General features: G+C 37.0%; 1 protein-coding gene across 1 annotated transcript; it reads right to left on the minus strand.

Annotated features, from left to right (window-relative positions):
• Positions 1-2,833: 2,833 nt before the first annotated feature.
• LOC104904057 (acetylajmalan esterase) lies at positions 2,834-3,892 on the minus strand. The gene has a single exon (XM_010692232.3). It carries the CDS (start codon positions 3,890-3,892, stop codon positions 2,834-2,836), a length of 1,059 nt encoding a protein of 352 aa, XP_010690534.2.
• Between the last annotated feature and the right edge of the window lie 14,640 nt (positions 3,893-18,532).

Below are 18,532 nucleotides of genomic sequence, written 5' to 3' on the forward strand. Positions count from 1 at the left end.
AATAAATAAATAATAATAATAATAATAATAATAATAATAATAATAATAATAATAATAATAATAATAATAACTATCGTTCTTACTAAATAAATAAGTCGTTGCCTCTTTATAGTTGCAATCATAAAAGAACATGCATCTAATAAAAATCATTTAGAAATAATCCTCCTTTAAAAAGAATAGTACTCATCTGTTTTCTTTTGTTGTTCCTGTATTTTCCATTGGAAAATTTCAATATGTTGTTCCTATTTTGAATCTTTCGATTCTAATATGTGTATTTAAATGTGGTGTAGTGTGCTCAACAAACGGGAGGAGATGAATGCGGCTATTTTGTCATGAGATACATGTTTCTAATCGTACGTCCACTTTCTCTTTGAGTCAAATGATTTGAAGGAGGTATATATATGTTGTAAAACCGTTACTTTACTTATATAATTTTAAAGTTTATTAACTAAGTTAACATATTTGTAGGATTTTCCTTCAAGCATTGAGGCATACACCATAGATGATATCAATGAACTCAAAGACAATTTTGCGCAATACTTTAATCATCTCGTGATGGAAGAAAGGGCCAAGTAACTTGTTAGTTTAGTAGTTGTACATTATTGGTTGAGTATTGCAACATTGGTTGCTTGCTTGAGATGATTTGAGATGTATTGAAACAGGTTTTGTTGTATATATATATATAACTTTTTTCCAATGATTTCTTGGGTTATCCAAATTACAAAGGAGACTCTGCCGAATTTTCCCCTCACAATTGTTAATATAAATGCTTGTTTAGTTTTTGAATCATCATATTTTAGTAATATGTAAACAAACCAACAAAAAAAGCTGAAAAAAACGGAAAAAAACCATACATTTGCGTCGCACATAGCAAAAGGTGCGACGCACATCACCAATGTGCGTCGCATAGAGGCAACATGCGACGCACATTGCCCCTGCCATCCAGGCTGGGCTGGGAAGGGTGTGCGTCGCACCTTGCCATTATGCGACGCAAATCAACAATGTGTGTCGCACATTGGGCAAGGTGCGACGCACATTTCCCTTCCCCAGCCCAGCTTGGATGGCAGGGGCAATGTGCGTCGCACCTTGCCTCTATGCGACGCACAAATTTGATTTACGTCGCACAATGGCAAGGTGCGACGCACATTTCCCTGGGGGGCTGGGGAGGGTATTGTGCGTCGCATGTTGCCTCTGGTGCGACGCACATAGTTTCTTTTTGGGGGCTGGAGAGGGTATTTTGCGTCACACCGTATACATAGTGCGACGCAAATAGCCAAAGTATCTGCGTCGTTTTCGCGTACGACGCAGATCATTGTTAACTCATCTGTGTCCAGACCTGTGCCGTCGGACCAAAGTTCGACGTATATAGGGGTCCAGGATCCGACACAAATTGACCTTTTTCTACTAGTGACATGATTAAAACTCATACTTTTTTTATAATAAAAGTCAGAAAAAAGAAATGGTTCACTTCTACTTGACTCTCAAACATAATTTTAGCTTTAGTGAATTCAATTATTTAATCCTAACTCCGATGAGAAGAAAAAAGAAGGCATTAAGAGACCCTCCTGGCCTAACCCTAGACACTCTAAGATCCTTTTTCAAATCTGCTCTCATATCGAGTCAAGAGATAGATAAAAAGACACATCCCATTCCACTGATCGGGGGGCGCTCGTAGTGACTGAGGGGGCCGAAGACCAAGAAGTGAGTTATTTATACCAAGCATTCTTCTTACGGCTAGATCCAATCTCCAGGTCCCTGCGGAAAGGAAAAAGAATTTCACGTTCTTCCTTTCGGGAAGAGAGGATTAGGGAAATCCTATTGATTGCAGCTTTCTCCAGACCTTTGGCAAAGCATGAAAAAAAGGCTCGAATGGTACGATCCTCCCGTCACCCCAGAATGAATGAAAGGGATGAAAAAAAAGGCTCGAATGGTACAAAAAAAAAAAAGGCTTGAATTCAAGAATTAGTTAGCATATATATGTTGTAGAGCTGATTAAGCCTGGCTCGATCCGATTTTTTTTTTTTTTTTTTTTTGCTTTGGTAAGGGCTTTGGGTAAGCCAAAAAAAACCTTTTAGTCTATTTTTTTGGTCCAAAATAACCGGCCCGAATTTCGTCCTGGTCCAGCCCGACCAATGGGCAATTTTTAAAGGCTTGGCCCGGTCCGACCGATCCATGATCACCTCTAATATGTTGTTATTTTATTGTTACATGAAATCAAGAACCAAAAATACCATAGTGCCAAATATCGAATATATAGTTGATTTTTATTCGTTTCAATTTTATTTTGATGTGTACAAGGAGTCAAGCACCATGATGGGCATCAACTGTTTATGGAGGCATGGAGCGTTTTAAGTAAGGGGAAAATAGAGACTCTTGTTTCCTTTGTTGATGTTTCTTTAGCCATCTTAGTTATTGCCTTCACGATTATAAGTAGATTTCAAGATGTCTGTTGAGTAACTTTTGAAGAAATTAAATAGGAGTACATAGGTAATTATTGATAAGAAATCGATTCCCTTTATAGACGAAAAAATCAAACACAATAATTTTTTTTTGAAGGAACACTAGTTCATGAAGTATTAAACTAACAGAAAGTTTTACTCACAATATTTGACTGAACTGTAGTTTCTTGCACAATTGAAAAAGTATAACTCAACAAATACTTGGATAAAAAAAATAACATAACCCTCCTAAGAACACTTGTTATTGCTAATGTAAGTATGTAATTTAAACTATATATGAAATAAAATTTCAAAAAACTATCAGACAACTTGTAAGATTTGTGGAATAATTTGCTGAAACAAGCCTTGAGCCATGCGCATGTAAGCTCTTTGAGTCAAATGGATTCCATCCCAGCTGACAAGTCGAGATGGTTTGGACAAACTGGAACTCCTTTGTTTCCGCACATCTTCATCAAATCAAAATTGTACGCATTGTTACCTGATCCACAGCATGCTTTGTGTACCTCATTTTTCTTGAACCCAAAAGCATCCGCGTTATAAAGAATCCGCCTTAAACCTGAATAATAGTCTGCATAAACAACAGCAACATTCTTGCCAGCATACTCTGCTCGAATCTCCCTAAGAGCTTGTTTCAGGACATCATTATGAAACTTGGCGAATTCGTTCAATCCCTTCAAACACTTCAAATCATCGTACTGATTTGTGTCCTTTGTTTCGAATGCAGAAAGATAGATGGGTAAACAACCAATAGGAAAGTTACCAGGTACAACAACTCGAGTTGCACCAAGACTGATAACTTTTCTGACAGCTTCTTTAATAGTTCCAACCACTTGAGGCACCATATCTTTCACTTCTTCAATAGTCTTCCTTTGAAGTAACGCATAATTGTAATCGTTACCTCCTGTCTCTATGAAGAACACTGATCTTCGGAGCTTGTTTTCGCATACTAAAGGATCACCACAGGTTGATTCAAGATGAGATTTAAACCAGTTAAGCTGAACAGATAAAGAAGAATTGGTAACAGGTGAAAGTACGTTTTGAGATGCTAGATTAGCGGAGTCAAGAGCGGTAGAGCCAGCCACAGCGAAGTTAAGACCATGTGTGAAGTTGGCCTGTTTATCAAGGAAGGGGCTAAGGAGTGGAAGATGGAAGTATTTAGCGAAATAATCGATGATAAGAAGGCCGTCAGAGCAACGACCAGTAGGATGATGGATGGTAACACCATAAGGAAAGTTGGCAAAATTGTGTGCTCCTAGTGGATTTTCAAGAACAAGGTTGCCGGTATCGCTTAAGGAGTCACCAAACTGGTAGATTTGATCAAAGGACAGTTTTTCAGAATCTGGAATGTTGATATTAACTAATGCAGGAACAACAACAGGAAGAAGATAAAGGCAGAGAAGAAGTAGAACGAGGATGTTGCATGTCTTAGCCATGATGATAAGATCAGGTGTATATGAGACTATGAGTAGGAGGGCTTAAACAAAGAGTAATGATATGAATGTAGAGGGGAGGCCTCTGTATATTTATAGGCTAGTTTGTTAATTGCTGACTTTTATTCTACGATTAGGATTCGAACTCTAGATCACCTGGTTAATCCGACTACAATTTGGAATAGGAATATAGTTTAAGTTGCTTAATTTTCTTATTAATTCTAGGACAAATAGGAATAAGAGAGTATAAATTAGTTGGCGTGAGGGAAATTTTAGGCATTAGCAAAGTGCGTGGCAATGGCAAGTACACTCCTAATCACAATGCACTTCTTGTAGTTATATATACTTAAAATGGAAAAGTTTCAAGATTATATCTTTGGGATAAAAATCCAAAAGAAGTCTAGTAAAGGCTATATTTATATTTGAAATTGTTTCAAGATAATTGTCTAATAGACCACTTTGTAGTGTAGTTGGATTTCTCAATCTGTATTTTAAGTAGTATAATCTTTTCTATAACCGTCAACAATGAATGGTTAAAGATAGTAATAGTCAAATTTATACATTATTAAGTTTAAAACTCAAATTGGTTGTGATTAGATCGAGATAAAAACAGTTACCATCTTCGAGTCATTACAATTGCAAATACTAAAGATGAGGGAGTAAATAGTAAATATTTTTTAGCTCATATCCACCCGAGAAACTACAAATTTGTACTGGATATATGCACTATTTACATATATCATTTGACACTTTTGTTAAAATATTTGCACAATCGAACTATTTGTTCCATAATGTATCATTAATGTGGCTTCCTCTCACAATAAACTTTTCAAAACACTCTCTATTTTATAAAAAAAAAATAAGCAAATCGCTCATCAGATTTCCTAAAAATTTCTATTTTATAAGTGAAGGAGGGACGCATGTATTAGACTGTATTATATTCTGTATTATTTTAGGTATCATTAGTTTCCTTATGTAGCTTAGTCAAGTTTCCTAGTTTGTAATACTATATATTGCTAATGATAATCCTAACCCTAATCAGGGGATTCACTATCCATTATGGTAATCAGAGCTAGGTTATTTTTTGCCTCCCTCTTTCTTTCCTGAACCACCGGCTACCACGTGCGCCGCCACCCCTACCCTAAAACACCGCCGCATCCCCACCATCAGCCTCGGCGATGGCCGGCGAAACTGCTACCAGTTCCGATCGTGTCTCCCACGACGGTCCCGGCGTTCACTCTTCCTCGAGTAATGCCCCCCACAAACCCCTTCATCCGGTCTACACCGTGAGTAACATCCAGCACAAGGTGCGTGTTCTCGACGGCACAAAGGTTACCTACTCCTCATGGGTCAAACTTTTCCAACTCCACCTTCGTGGCTACAAGGTGCTTCACCATGTTGATGGCACGCCACCCCCGGCCTCCACGGATGTCGATTTCTCCACGTGGCAGGAAATTGACTCTCATGTATTACAGTGGATTTACCAATCCATATCTGACGACCTTTGTCTGCGCATCCTAGAACCGGACACCACGGCCTACGCGGCATGGATTGCATTGAAGAATTTATTTCTCAATAACAAAGGGTCTCGTGCGGCAACTCTTGAACATGAATTCAACACTCTTAAACTTGAATCCATGCCCAATCTTGATGCCTATTTTCACCGCCTCAAGGAACTTGCCGATCAACTTTCTGATGTTGATTGCCCCGTCACGGCAAACCGCCTTGTTCTTCAACTTGTTCGGGGTTTACCCCCGGAATTTGATACGGTAGCTTCATTCATCAACCAACAAGTACCGTCGTTTGAAACGGCGCGTAGTATGCTTCAATTGGAGCAACAAAGAAAAAATATGCGTGAAAATTTTTCTCCGGCACCGACGGCCCTGGTGGCGCCACCGTCCCCACCGCCTGACACTGCGCCGTGGTCTGACCCCCCACCGCGTCCTCCGTCACGTGCTGGTCGCCCAGCCCGCCGCACCACTCACAATAACCGTGGGCAGCAACGCCCACCTGCTGCTGCTGCCCAGCCGCGGCCTCGTGTGCCGCCCTACCCACCTGCCTACTATCAGCCGTGGCAGCCTCCTGCCCCCTACGGTCTGTACCACCCTGCCCGTACCCCACACACTCCGGGTGGGCTCCTCCATGGCAGCCTCAACCTCGCGCGCCTCAGTGGCGTGGTTCCTCGGCCCGGCCTCAACAAACCCGCAGCTATGGGCAAGCTCACCTCACTGACTATGATGCCCTTGAGCCCACGGATATTGGTGCTGCTTTTTAGGCTATGTCCCTGCACCAACCTGATGATTCTTGGTACATAGATACTGGCGCATCTTCTCACTTGACTGCGGATTCAGGTACTATTGTCCCTTCTTCTAATTTGAGCACTATTCGTTCTATTTATGTTGGCAATGGTAACTCTATTCCAGTTATTAGTTCCGGTACATCCCATATACATACAAACACCCGTTCCCTCACCCTTAACAATGCCTTTATACGCCTCACATCATTAAAAACCTCATTTCTGTGCGTCAGTTTACTAAAGATAACAATGTGTCTGTTGAATTTGACCCTAATGGTTTTTCTGTGAAGGACCTTCGGAGTGGGACTATCATTATGAGGACCAACAGTAGAGGGGACCTATATCATGTTTCTTCCACTTCATCAGCTCATCCATCTCATTCCGCGCACATCGCTCATTCTTCTCATGATTTGTGGCATGAACGTCTTGGTCACCCAGGGCCTAATGTTATGGATTTTCTTAGAGTTAATTTATGCATAAAATGTAATAAAGGACGTGGATCCTATCTTTGCAACTCTTGTCAAATTAGTAAACATAAACGACTTTCTTTTTATGATTCTACTTCTTCCACTATTGCACCTTTTGACATTATTCACAGTGATTTATGGACATCTCCTCTCTTAAGCAAAAGTGGTTATAAGTATTATCTTGTGCTCATTGATGATTTCACGCATTATGTATGGGTCTATCCTCTCAAATATAAATCTGAAGCGTTTACTAAAATTTTGCAATTCCACACTTATGTTCGGACTCAATTCAATCTAATTGTCAAATCTTTCCAATGTGACTTGGGTCGTGAATTTGATAACACCCCGTTTCATCAGTTTGCTCAAAATAATGGTCTCTCTTTTCGCTTCTCTTGTCCCCAAACCTCATCCCAAAATGGTAAAGCTGAAAGAATGATACGTCGCTTAAATGAAATCGTGCTTTCACTTCTTTATCATGCTTCACTTCCATCTTCCTTTTGGATTGAAGCTCTCCACACAGCTGTTTACCTCCACAATATACTTCCCATCAAATCTCTTCGCTTCCGCTCCCCCACCTCCATTCTTTATCACAAACACCCCACCTATGACCACCTCCGTGTCTTTGGTTGTCTCTATTATCCCAATCTCTCTTCCAAACGCCCTCACAAACTTGCCCCACGTTCCACTCGATGTGTTTTCTTGGGCTACCCGTCCAACTTTCGAGGGTATCGATGTCTTGACTTATCCACAGGTAAGGTCATCTTGTCTCGCCATGTCACATTTGATGAGACTATCTTTCCCTATCATACTCTCATTTCTCCATCCCCCTCTCTCTCCTCCTATTCCTTCTTAGATCCCGACTTCTCTTCTCAATTCCCTCTCACTCACTCTCACACCTCTTACCCCTCTACTGTTGCGACCTCCGCCCCCTCATCCTCTCCCCCCTCTCCTACTCCGAATCCCTCACCTGCCCCGAGCCCCTCCCCTGCCCCGAGCCCTCCTTCGGCCTCCACCCCAACTCCCCCACACTCCCCCCCTACCTCTAACCCTCCCCCGCCCACCACCAACCCTCCACCCTCCATCTCCCCTCCTCCCCGCCAGCCTTCACCTCACCCGAACCCTCCCCCATCTCCCCACCTCCCCGCCAGCCTTCACCTCACCCGAACCCTCCCCCTCCCCCACCTAAACCTACCCTACCACCTCGTACTATGACCACCCGCTCCCAACATGGTATCTTTACCCCCCGCCGCATTCTTGACCTCCACATTACATCCAAACCAGCCCTCTCTCTCCTACCCAAATCCCACCTCTTTGCCCTCCGGGACTCTAACTGGAATAAGGCCATGCAGGATGAATATCGTGCTCTCATTGATAATAATACTTGGGACTTAGTTCCGCGGCCCCCTGGTGCTCATATTATTCGGAGTTTGTGGTTATTTCGTCATAAATTTCACTCTGATGGTTCTTTGGCTCGTTATAAGGCCAGGTTGGTTGGTAATGGTAAAAATCAGCAGGTTGGTCTTGATTGTGATGAGACTTTCAGTCCGGTTGTCAAACCGGCTACTATCCGTACTGTTCTTGGACTTGCAGTTTCACGTTCTTGGCCCATCCATCAGTTGGATGTCAAGAATGCTTTTCTTCATGGTGACTTGCAGGAAACCGTTTGTATGCATCAGCCTCCTGGATTTGTTGACCCTTCACTGCCTCATCATGTGTGTAAGCTGCGCAAATCCCTCTATGGCCTCAAGCAGGCACCTCGTGCCTGGTATCAGCGGTTTGCCACGTTTGTTTTATCCCACGGTTTCAGTAGTAGTGTGAGTGATACATCTCTCTTCATATATCGGCAGGGCACTGACATGGCATATCTGTTACTCTATGTTGATGATATCATTTTGACTGCCTCTAGCACTGCTCTTCTCACTCGCATCATTGGTACTTTGTCTCATGAGTTTGCTATGACTGATCTTGGTTCTCTTCATCATTTTCTTGGTATTACTGCTTCTCGTACTTCTACAGGTCTATTTTTGAGCCAGAAACAGTATGCCAAAGACATATTAGCTCGAGCCTCTATGACTGGTTGTAACTCTGTCACTACTCCAGTTGATACCACCTCGAAGCTCAGTGCCACTGATGGTCCTCCTGTTAAGGATCCCACTCTGTACCGCAGCCTTGCCGGTGCTTTACAGTATCTCACCTTCACCCGCCCAGATATTGCCTATGCTGTTCAGCAGATTTGTCTCTTCATGCATGCACCTCGTGAGCCTCACTTCCACTTCCTCAACCGGGTGCTCCGCTATCTCAAAGGTACTCTTCATCATGGGCTTCGTCTCTCAGTCTCTACCTCCCACTCCTTGACTGCTTACTCTGATGCTGATTGGGCTGGGTGTCCTGATTCGCGTCGCTCAACCTCGGGATACTGTGTCTTTCTTGGTGATAACCTGGTCTCCTGGTCTTCCAAGCGACAAGCTACTGTTTCTCGGTCTAGTGCCGAAGCCGAGTATAGGGGTGTTGCCAATGCTGTTGCCGAGACCAGTTGGATTCGTAACTTGTTACTTAAACTTCATCTTCCTATTCGCCGTGCTACCATGGTCTTCTGCGACTTCATCTCTGTTGTTTACCTTTCTGGTAACCCCGTGCAACATCAGCGAACTAAACATGTTGAACTTGATATTCATTTTGTTCGCGAAAAAGTTCGGGTTGGTCACATTCGTGTCTTACATGTTCCTTCTGAGCATCAGTATGCCGATATCTTCACCAAAGGCTTGCCTCGACACTTGTTCACTCGCTTTCGTTCCAGCCTGAGCGTTTGTCCTCCTCCCGCTCCGACTGCGGGGGTGTATTAGACTGTATTATATTCTGTATTATTTTAGGTATCATTAGTTTCCTTATGTAGCTTAGTCAAGTTTCCTAGTTTGTAATACTATATATTGCTAATGATAATCCTAACTCTAATCAGGGGATTCACTATCCATTAGCATGGTGTCCCCCTATTATATAATTATAATATTCTTATTTTTTTTAATTGCATTAATTTTTTTTAAATTTTAAAATAATAATGGGTAATTAATCAATCAAAATATTTTTCATTTTAAAAATGTAAAATTAGAATAAATTAAGTTTAGGTTCTTTTTAAAAAAAAGGAAAGACTAAAAAATTTACAAAAAAACAAACAAAGATAACAAATTAATTAAGAATATCAAAATCATCCATCAAAAGGAAAAATTGTCAAATTAAAAAATCAGCAATAACATTATAGTCATGTAAATAAATGATCATTTTAATGGGTTTATAATTTTCAATTTGTGCAAGTCAATTATATAGAGGATAATAAGGTCATATCAAGACAACGTACAACATTTGAACTTTTAGCTATACTATCAATAAAAGATAAATAAGAGTGAGAATTGAAAATAGCTCACACTAAATCAAAATTCAAAAGAAAACAAAAGAAAAACACGAATATACGAAGGTAATTTTTGCAATTATGGAGAAAATAAATTTGAATCAAATATGGGACTAAAAAAAGCAAAAAAATAGAGAAGAAAAATTCTTTTTTTTATTTGATTTCCACATATAAATAAAGATAAAATATATTTACAAAGCTAATCAAATTAGATAAACTTGACAAAAGTGCTGATTATGCAATATTCTTATGGATATTTTTTAGTATTATGTTGCAAATATTAATTACAAGTGCTTGCTTTGTTTAATTAATTAATTTGATTTTGTTTTATTCAGCCTATATTTGTTAATCTAAAATGATGTGTACTTAGTTTTGCTGAAATAACTTCTAATGAGTTGAACAAAATAATAGAGCATTTATTGAAAAAAGAAATTCAACTTAAACTACTATAATGAATTGTCGCTCTATCTATTGTATACAAAATAGAGCAGGTAAAACTAGCTACTCGACATTACAAAGTAAAAATATCACGATTGAAAAATTACGCATCGCGTGCTTAGAAAAAGAAATTTGCTATTTGACGCCCTAATATTCCTTACTAGCGTTCTAAATATAATATTATTATACTGTATTTTTATACCACCACCATTGGAGCCGCCAGCACCAACACCGCCACTGCCACCTTAACTCTAGAAAGTTCAAACACCACCACCATCGTCGTACCACCACCACTACAAGTATCACACCCTACCTTTTTGTTTTGATAAACTGGGGCATATCTCATTCATAGGGCATTAAAGCGAGTTACAAGCCATGTCAAATGGCTGAACATCTTACAACTTGCAATGCTATTCTTTGGTGTTGCTAATCAACACCTCACCCTTCTTTAACCTTCTTCTCTCTGTTATCTTTGATTTTCTTTATAAAAAAAATCAGAAAAAAGGAGGCGCCTGCCATGAACGTCTCCACTGATGGTGGGGCCAGGGGCGGAGCCAGGATTTTAGATGAGGGGTAGCATAATTTTGCGATTGTATCGGGTAGCAAAAAAACACCCCATAAGTTCTTTAATAAAAGAATACCCAACACAACATCAATGACAAATAAGTACTTTAATAAAAGAAAATTACACTTATGCATGACGAATACCCAAGTTCTAAAACTGATTTACAATTAAATGCATTAAGATTTATATCTATAAACAACTAGTTCTCAAATCTGTTTGTTTAATTAGTTGAGTAGAAGACTTGGATTGGAATAAAATTGATTTTTACTATGTTCCTTTATGAAATTCCTCGTTTGTTTTTCTTTTCATAACTGAAAATACATTTATAAAATTAATTAACACAAGATTTCACTTATCACCCCAACTAGTATGTTCCTAAATTAGAACACTACAAAACAATTAACCTCACAAGTCACAACTAACAACACAAAATCACAGGAAGACTTTTCAAATAGACAGACTACAAGAATCACAAGTTACAACATCATAATTGTATATTATTACAAAACCACAAAATCACAATTGTATATTATTAAAACATTCACAAATTGTGTATTATATACAATTCACCATAAATTCAAACAAATTGGCATTTCAACTTGTAAATTAACAATTTCAAACCAATTTATAAAATTCATTCAACTCACAAATCCAAAAACTAACAATTCATAATCAACAAGTAAAATTAGGTAAAAAGTAGTAAAGAATTGATAAAAAAAAAACCAACAACTACACGAAGAAGACACGAGAACGACAACCACCAAAATGGCGGTTCAAAGCACCAAGATAAGCTATCAGAGGAAGACGCTCCAAACACAGAGATTGAGAGTAGCAGCGTTTGCGAAGAGTTGAAGGAAAACGTTGTCGTGGTAGAGCAGCATGCAGCAGCGAAGAGAGAGAGACTAAGAGTAGAAACAGACCAAGAGAAGAGAGAGAGAGAGAGAGCGAAAGAGGAAGGGACTGTAGAGATAGAGAGGCGCGGAAGAGAGAGAGGCGCGGAAGAGAGAGAGTGGACGAAAGGAGGAAAATGGAGAGAGAGAACAACGCATAGGGTTTCGCTTCAGCGTTTTTTTATTAAAAAATTCAATTTTTTTTTAAAGAACAGGGGTAGCACGTGCTACCCCTTGTTATAACGTAGCTCCGCCCCTGGGTGGGGCGTCCATGGTGAAGGTCTCTCCATATTTTTCTATAAAAAAATTCAAAAAAAGGAGCGTACATTATAGACTCCCCACCACCGGTGGAGGCGTCCATGGTAGACGCTCCACCACATGGTGAGACACATGCCAAGGACACCTCCACCGGTGATGGGGCGTCCATGGTGGATGCCTCTCCATTGTTTTTTTTTTAAAAAAATCGGTCTGTAATTGATGGTTAATTGATGCGATTGCTTTTGAGTAATTCCTCCGTTTCGTTTTAAATATAATAAAATGGTATTTTTTGTGAGATGCAAAATATTCATTTGCTGCATTTAAAACGAAACGAAAGGAGTAGAAGAAGATTGATCGTTTTTCATTGATGGTAGTGATCCATCTTGTTCTGTTTGTTTAACTGAGTTTGAGGAAGGGGATGATTTGATATTATTGCCTAAGTGTAGTCATGCTTTTCATGTTGTTTGTATTGATATTGGTTGAGGTCTCATAAGTTCTGTCCAAAAAAAAAGGTCTCATAGGAATTACCCTCTTTGTGTGCTCCTGTTGTTAATGAGATAACTCAATTTGTAGCAGTATTAAATGTTTGAAATTTGTAGAGTTAAGGTGTTGGTGGTAGTGCTGCAATGGTGGTGGTGATAGAGAAAGGGGAAGAAGAGAGAAAAGAAATCAAAATATAAATATACGATATAAAAATGTTTTATTTAGGATGTTAGTAAGAAATATTAAGACGTCATTTAGCAACCCCTAATTTATTTGGGCCGCGAGACTTGATTTCTTACGTCCACGGCATTGACGGGACTTGGGACTTTCGGAGAATAACATTTTTGTTTTTGTTTTCAACATGTGTGATGGAAATATTTAGTTGGTCCACACCATATTTCAAGTGTCCAATGACATATAAAGTTAATTATCGTATTATAAGATCTAATATATTAAGGGTTACTGGGGGAGGCTAAATATTATGGTGTGGCAAGTCCACCTATAGTTGAGGGGTTCTTAACAATATATTAGAGGTTACTGATAATTGTTGAAGTTACTTAATTTCTCTATAGGGATTACTTTTTTTTTTTTTTTTGCACCCGGTTCATCTTTTGGGTTACATTCGGATCGAGGCCAATTTCGGGGTGGTTAGGTTTCATTCCTCTCCCAAGGGTGTTGCGGGGATTTGAACACGGGTTCGTCCTACCAATTTTGAGTTCTCATGGGCCATCACCACTGGGCCAATACTTACTTGGTAGGGATTACTTATTTTAGGCATGTACCTGATCAATATATAATAGAGGTTACTTATAATTTTGAGTTCGTTTTAAAATAGACGGTCTCATGATAGTGTTAACGTGAGACTAGTTGATGTCATGATGACATCACACATGTGCATCAAACTAGGCCAACAACAGAATTAATTAAGCGCTTGGACCTATTAGTTATACTAAACCTTAAATATCTTCTGAATGAAGTAGTTAGGCGCTGAAGTATATAAGTTAAGCATTGAATTATACTCCATCCGTTTCTTTTTAATTGTTACACTGCACTTTTCACGCATGCCAATGTAAAATTTTTAGGATTTATATCTCTAGTTTTGTATTTGCAAAAATTATAAAAAGTACATATTAATAAAATACATATTAGGACCAAACTAACAATATCTCACATGACTACGTTTTTTATTCACGTATAAATCACAAACTAGGGTCAAAGTGCAATTTGTGAATATATAGTGTCAAAATGTCAAAGTGTAACAATTAAAAAAAAGGAGGTAGTATTAGTTAAGTGTTAAAAGAGTATATTAGTTATAATCATAGACAACATATTATACGCATTTTTACTCTAATTTCAGTACCACGCGTAAATGATTCTCTACTTCTTATCTACTCCAATTGAGACGCTGTTAAACCTGCATTATTTTCCTCCTCCATTCTCTGGCCACAACATGGAAATTCAATCATGGGAATTATTATATAAATCAATAAAAGTAACCAGTGGTTTAATTTGAAGAATGGAAATTTTCAACGACGAATTTGATGAGTAAACTATAAAAAATGTTAACCAATCGCAAAAATTATGCAAATATTTAATAAATATGTTAACTAAATAAACTAAAACGCATAACTATTAACTAATAAACCATAACATCAACCAAATGCAAGACGCTATGCTTGTTTTTTCCAATAATAGAGCCCAATCAAACAATTTCATATTAGTATATTACGAAAACCTAACTCACCTTTCCCTTTTGATCTGCACAATTTTTTCCACACAAACCAATGGATCAACTTTTTTTAAAATCAACTTTTTTAAAAAAAAATAAATCAACTGAGTTTCTTTAGCAAAACTTTGTATACATGACGGGAAGCAAAGATTGCAAATAATCAAATATTCATTACTTCGATCTTTAATTCTTTCTCATATTCTCTCTCTCAACTTTCTTTAATTATTCTACAACCTTTAATTTTCCATTCCTCTAATCTCTCATCAACTTTCTTGTTGTTATCAAAATTTCGTTAAACATCCGTCTTCTTCGCTTAAATCTGATTGAAAGAAAGTGTTCTGCATGTTTTCCTCAACCAAACTACTTAGTTTTTGCGTGTCAAATGGCCAAAAATTGTTCACAATATGTAATACTACCTCATCTCAACATTTTCTTCAACCATCTCAATTTTCCAATCTTTTTTTATAGAGGAAAAAAATTAGATCTTCACATTGGAGCTTCCACTTGAGTATAACTATAATCTTTGGCCATTGGTTTACGGTTTACCATTCAATTTTGTTGTTAGTTGTGGATGTCTTGTTTTATTTGAGTTTCTTTGATTTTAGTTGGTTTCCTGTGCTTTTTAATTTCGTTGTAGTTGTCAGGCTTTGTTTATCTTTAATTCTCGTCTTTTGGTTGGTAAACAAGATGAACTTGAGTACTTCAGTAGTTTTGGATTTAATTTCCTTTAATTTTTTATCAAACAATCTAAATATCATTATTAATACTACCTAATACAATTGCTATCATATATAATACTAGTCGCATATGCATGTGATGCGTGCGTCAACAACCTTATGCAACTATATAAACGAATGGACATTATTTTTATCTAAAATTATTTTGGTAGTGATGTAATTATTGAGGTTATTTCATACATGTTATTATCTTTTTAAATTGAAGGTAATCGATTTTTAACTGTTCAATAGCGTCACTGAAAAATTTGGTCGACGATTTAATAGTTCCTTATCAGCGACTTTAGTATAATTCTTTAGCGATTATAAATGTTAATAAATTAAACCATATTGTTTGAACTTTGTAAATACGAAATATTACGTTGTCACGATATATCACTAACTTTTTTTTTATTGAAGATTCTAAATAATTTCGTGAATTGATTGTGTCAATCTATTTTTATCAAGTTATTAATGGTGACTGCATATTTCGTTTTTGACTCACTTATATGGCAAGTTGCATTGATTGTCATTTTGTAATTTTTTTTAAAAGAAAACGTTGTTTTAAATTATTAGAGGGTATTATAGTCATTTTAAATAGGGACACCACATCTCCTCTCTTGCCTTATATAATAGAGATATGATTGAATTAGTCTTAATATGTATTTTCAAAATATTAATTTATTATATGTTTTACTAATCGATAATATTTTATTTTGGTGCTTTTATACAAGGGATAGAGGTTAACAAAATTTTAAAAGTAAGAGCTAATTTAAAAACTAGCACATGGTCTCTATATTGTTTGAGACGACCCTATGTGATCTTGTTTGATTCGTCTCGATATGTATTTTTATAATATCGACTTTTTATATTTTTTACAAATACAAAATTAGAGATATAAAGGCTAAAAGTAGTGCATCGACGCGACATACTCACATACATAAAAAGTATAAATGTAATTATGTAAATACTATTTAGGAATGGAGCTAGCTAGGTAGTAGGAAGTATATGAAAGCTTTAAAACAATTTATGGATTGGTTGTAGCATTAGCGTTTTTATTTGCAAATCCTTTTGTTTAATCCAAGAAAAAGAAAAGAAATATGAGAAATACATATTTTTTTTCTATTCTTGAACTTGCAGGTTGCCTTTTCTCATTATAGTAAAATATCGTTCCTACACAATTACTTAATTGGTTGAAGTCCATATTCCAAATTGACAAGTTCAGAGAAAAATTATACTTCCTCTGTTCTGTTTTAAATGAAACATTGGGTGAAATGATACTATTCATTGATCAATTTTGACTCCAATTTATCGCTATTATATAAAGAAAAACATAGTCAAGTGGGATCTTGTTAGATTCGTCTCGATGCATACTATCAAATTATAACTTTTTTATATTTTTTACACATACACAACTAAAGATATTAATGACTAAAGAAGTGCATTGGGTTGCGTGAAAAAGCAAACGTTTCATTTAAAATGGAACGGGGAAGTATTGGATATTGCCTTGAATGCAGGAATTCGCACTCAATCAACATTTTCGTGCATAAAAGGATTAGTTGTTCAATCTTTCTCATTGCATGGCTTAGAGCACCATTATTCATGATCTTAAATAAAGATCATCCCACTCTCTCTCTAACTTTCTCTCTCTAAAAAATAACATCTTACAATCTTTTCCCACATATCCTCTTAACCATGAACAACAAAAAAAATCATCCCAACTAATTTTTCCTCTTTCTTTCTTACTTTTTGACCCATCCAACTATTTTTCTCTCTCTTATTCTTTACTTTTTATTTTTTTGAAATATAAAAATGAAAAATATTTCATATAAAATAAGCAAAATTAGAGGAAATTAATAAATAGCTGGATTTTTTTTTTATCGAAAATATAGCAAAATGGGTCTCTATTTATGGATCTCATTAAAATAGAGCTATTGGTATTTTTTTTATTTTTTTTCACTTTGTATTTTCTAAAATAAAATCGTTGCAAATTTTATAACAATTACTATATTTTAAAATCCAGTCAAAATGTGACACTTGGCACTCTCATCCTACAATCTTATTCATCATTTCACTCACCCCATGCATTTTTTTTCTCCCAATCACTCTCACTCACCTCACAATCTTTTTTTCAATTGTGATTAAGAACACTTTTTTCATGATCATCAACTTGATCTTTATTCTCAATCATGAATAAGGATGCTCTTAGCGAATTAGCTTGCCGATCAGCCGACAGCCACTAGTCAACCGTTCACCACTCACCACAATTTCGTTGCGTGTTGCATCATTGGGTTATTTTTTCTCTGTAACACATTTACATCGTTTCTCAACGACTCAACGTGTCCAGACTCCAGACCCACCACAAATTGGTACAAATCACCTCAAATTTAATATCTAGTCATCTAGACCACTAGAACTTTTCTGCAGTTAGAGCTTAGAAAGCAACTCTTTGTCCGTTACCAAATTTCATTTTAGTTTGTCAGCAGACTGTCACAGATGCTAAGGTTATAAAAGTTTTTTTCAGGGATACATCGAAGTAATATAGCATTTTATGGAGATAATATTTCATTAACTTTTTTTGAGATATACCAACTTAAATTTAAGTTTTGTTAAACGGTATCAAAAGTACTATTTTCGCCGAAAAAGTCAAATTTTCGGCCTTTGACTTGGTAGGAATTTGCGAGTGAGCCACAAAGTGACAATGAGGAAATTGGAGGAAAATGAATGTAATAGAAGCAATTGAATGTCACACTCTATATAAAGAGTAATTAAGCAAGTCAAGGGTTGAAAATTTGACTTTTTCGCCAAAAATAGTATTTTTGGTACCTTTTAACAAAGTTAAATTTAGGTTGGTATATCCCGATAAAAAAAAATTAGTGAGGTATATCCCACAAAATGCCCCTATTAGTCTATTACCCTGGTGGCTGGTATATCCCCGCAAAAAACTCTACTTATAATTACCTACATAGGTTTTTAATGGCCGAAAGAATGATTCCGTCTAGATTTTACAATTTTTTATCGGTCACGCTTGAGTTTGGTGTTTGAAAATAGAGGGGAGATATGAGGGAATTTCTATACCTAAATACCTACACATGATAAGATTCGAATCCAAAATCTCAAAATTTTAAGGTAAAAATCTCGTCAAATGACCAAATACTACTTGACCGACTATATTGTGTACTACATTTGGGTAATTATAGTAACCAATAAATAATAAGTTATAGTGGAAAGTTCGACTTTAATTATTAAAGTAAAAACCCATAATTGATATTTGTAGTCATATTTCACATAAGATCTAGCTTTTCTTCGTTATCCTAATACTTGCTACTCCATCCGTTTCCTAAAGATCTTTCTTGTTACTGTTCCTACAGATACTAAGGAGGATCTATTTGTGTGTGGTG

This window comes from Beta vulgaris, chromosome 9 (assembly GCF_026745355.1).
Source record: "Beta vulgaris subsp. vulgaris cultivar EL10 chromosome 9, EL10.2, whole genome shotgun sequence".
Taxonomy (NCBI): Eukaryota; Viridiplantae; Streptophyta; class Magnoliopsida; order Caryophyllales; family Amaranthaceae; genus Beta; species Beta vulgaris.

What these genes read in the sequence shown, in the direction of transcription:
- LOC104904057 (XM_010692232.3), bottom strand. Translation starts at nt 3,892, where the DNA reads ATGGCTAAGACATGCAACATCCTCGTTCTACTTCTTCTCTGCCTTTAT.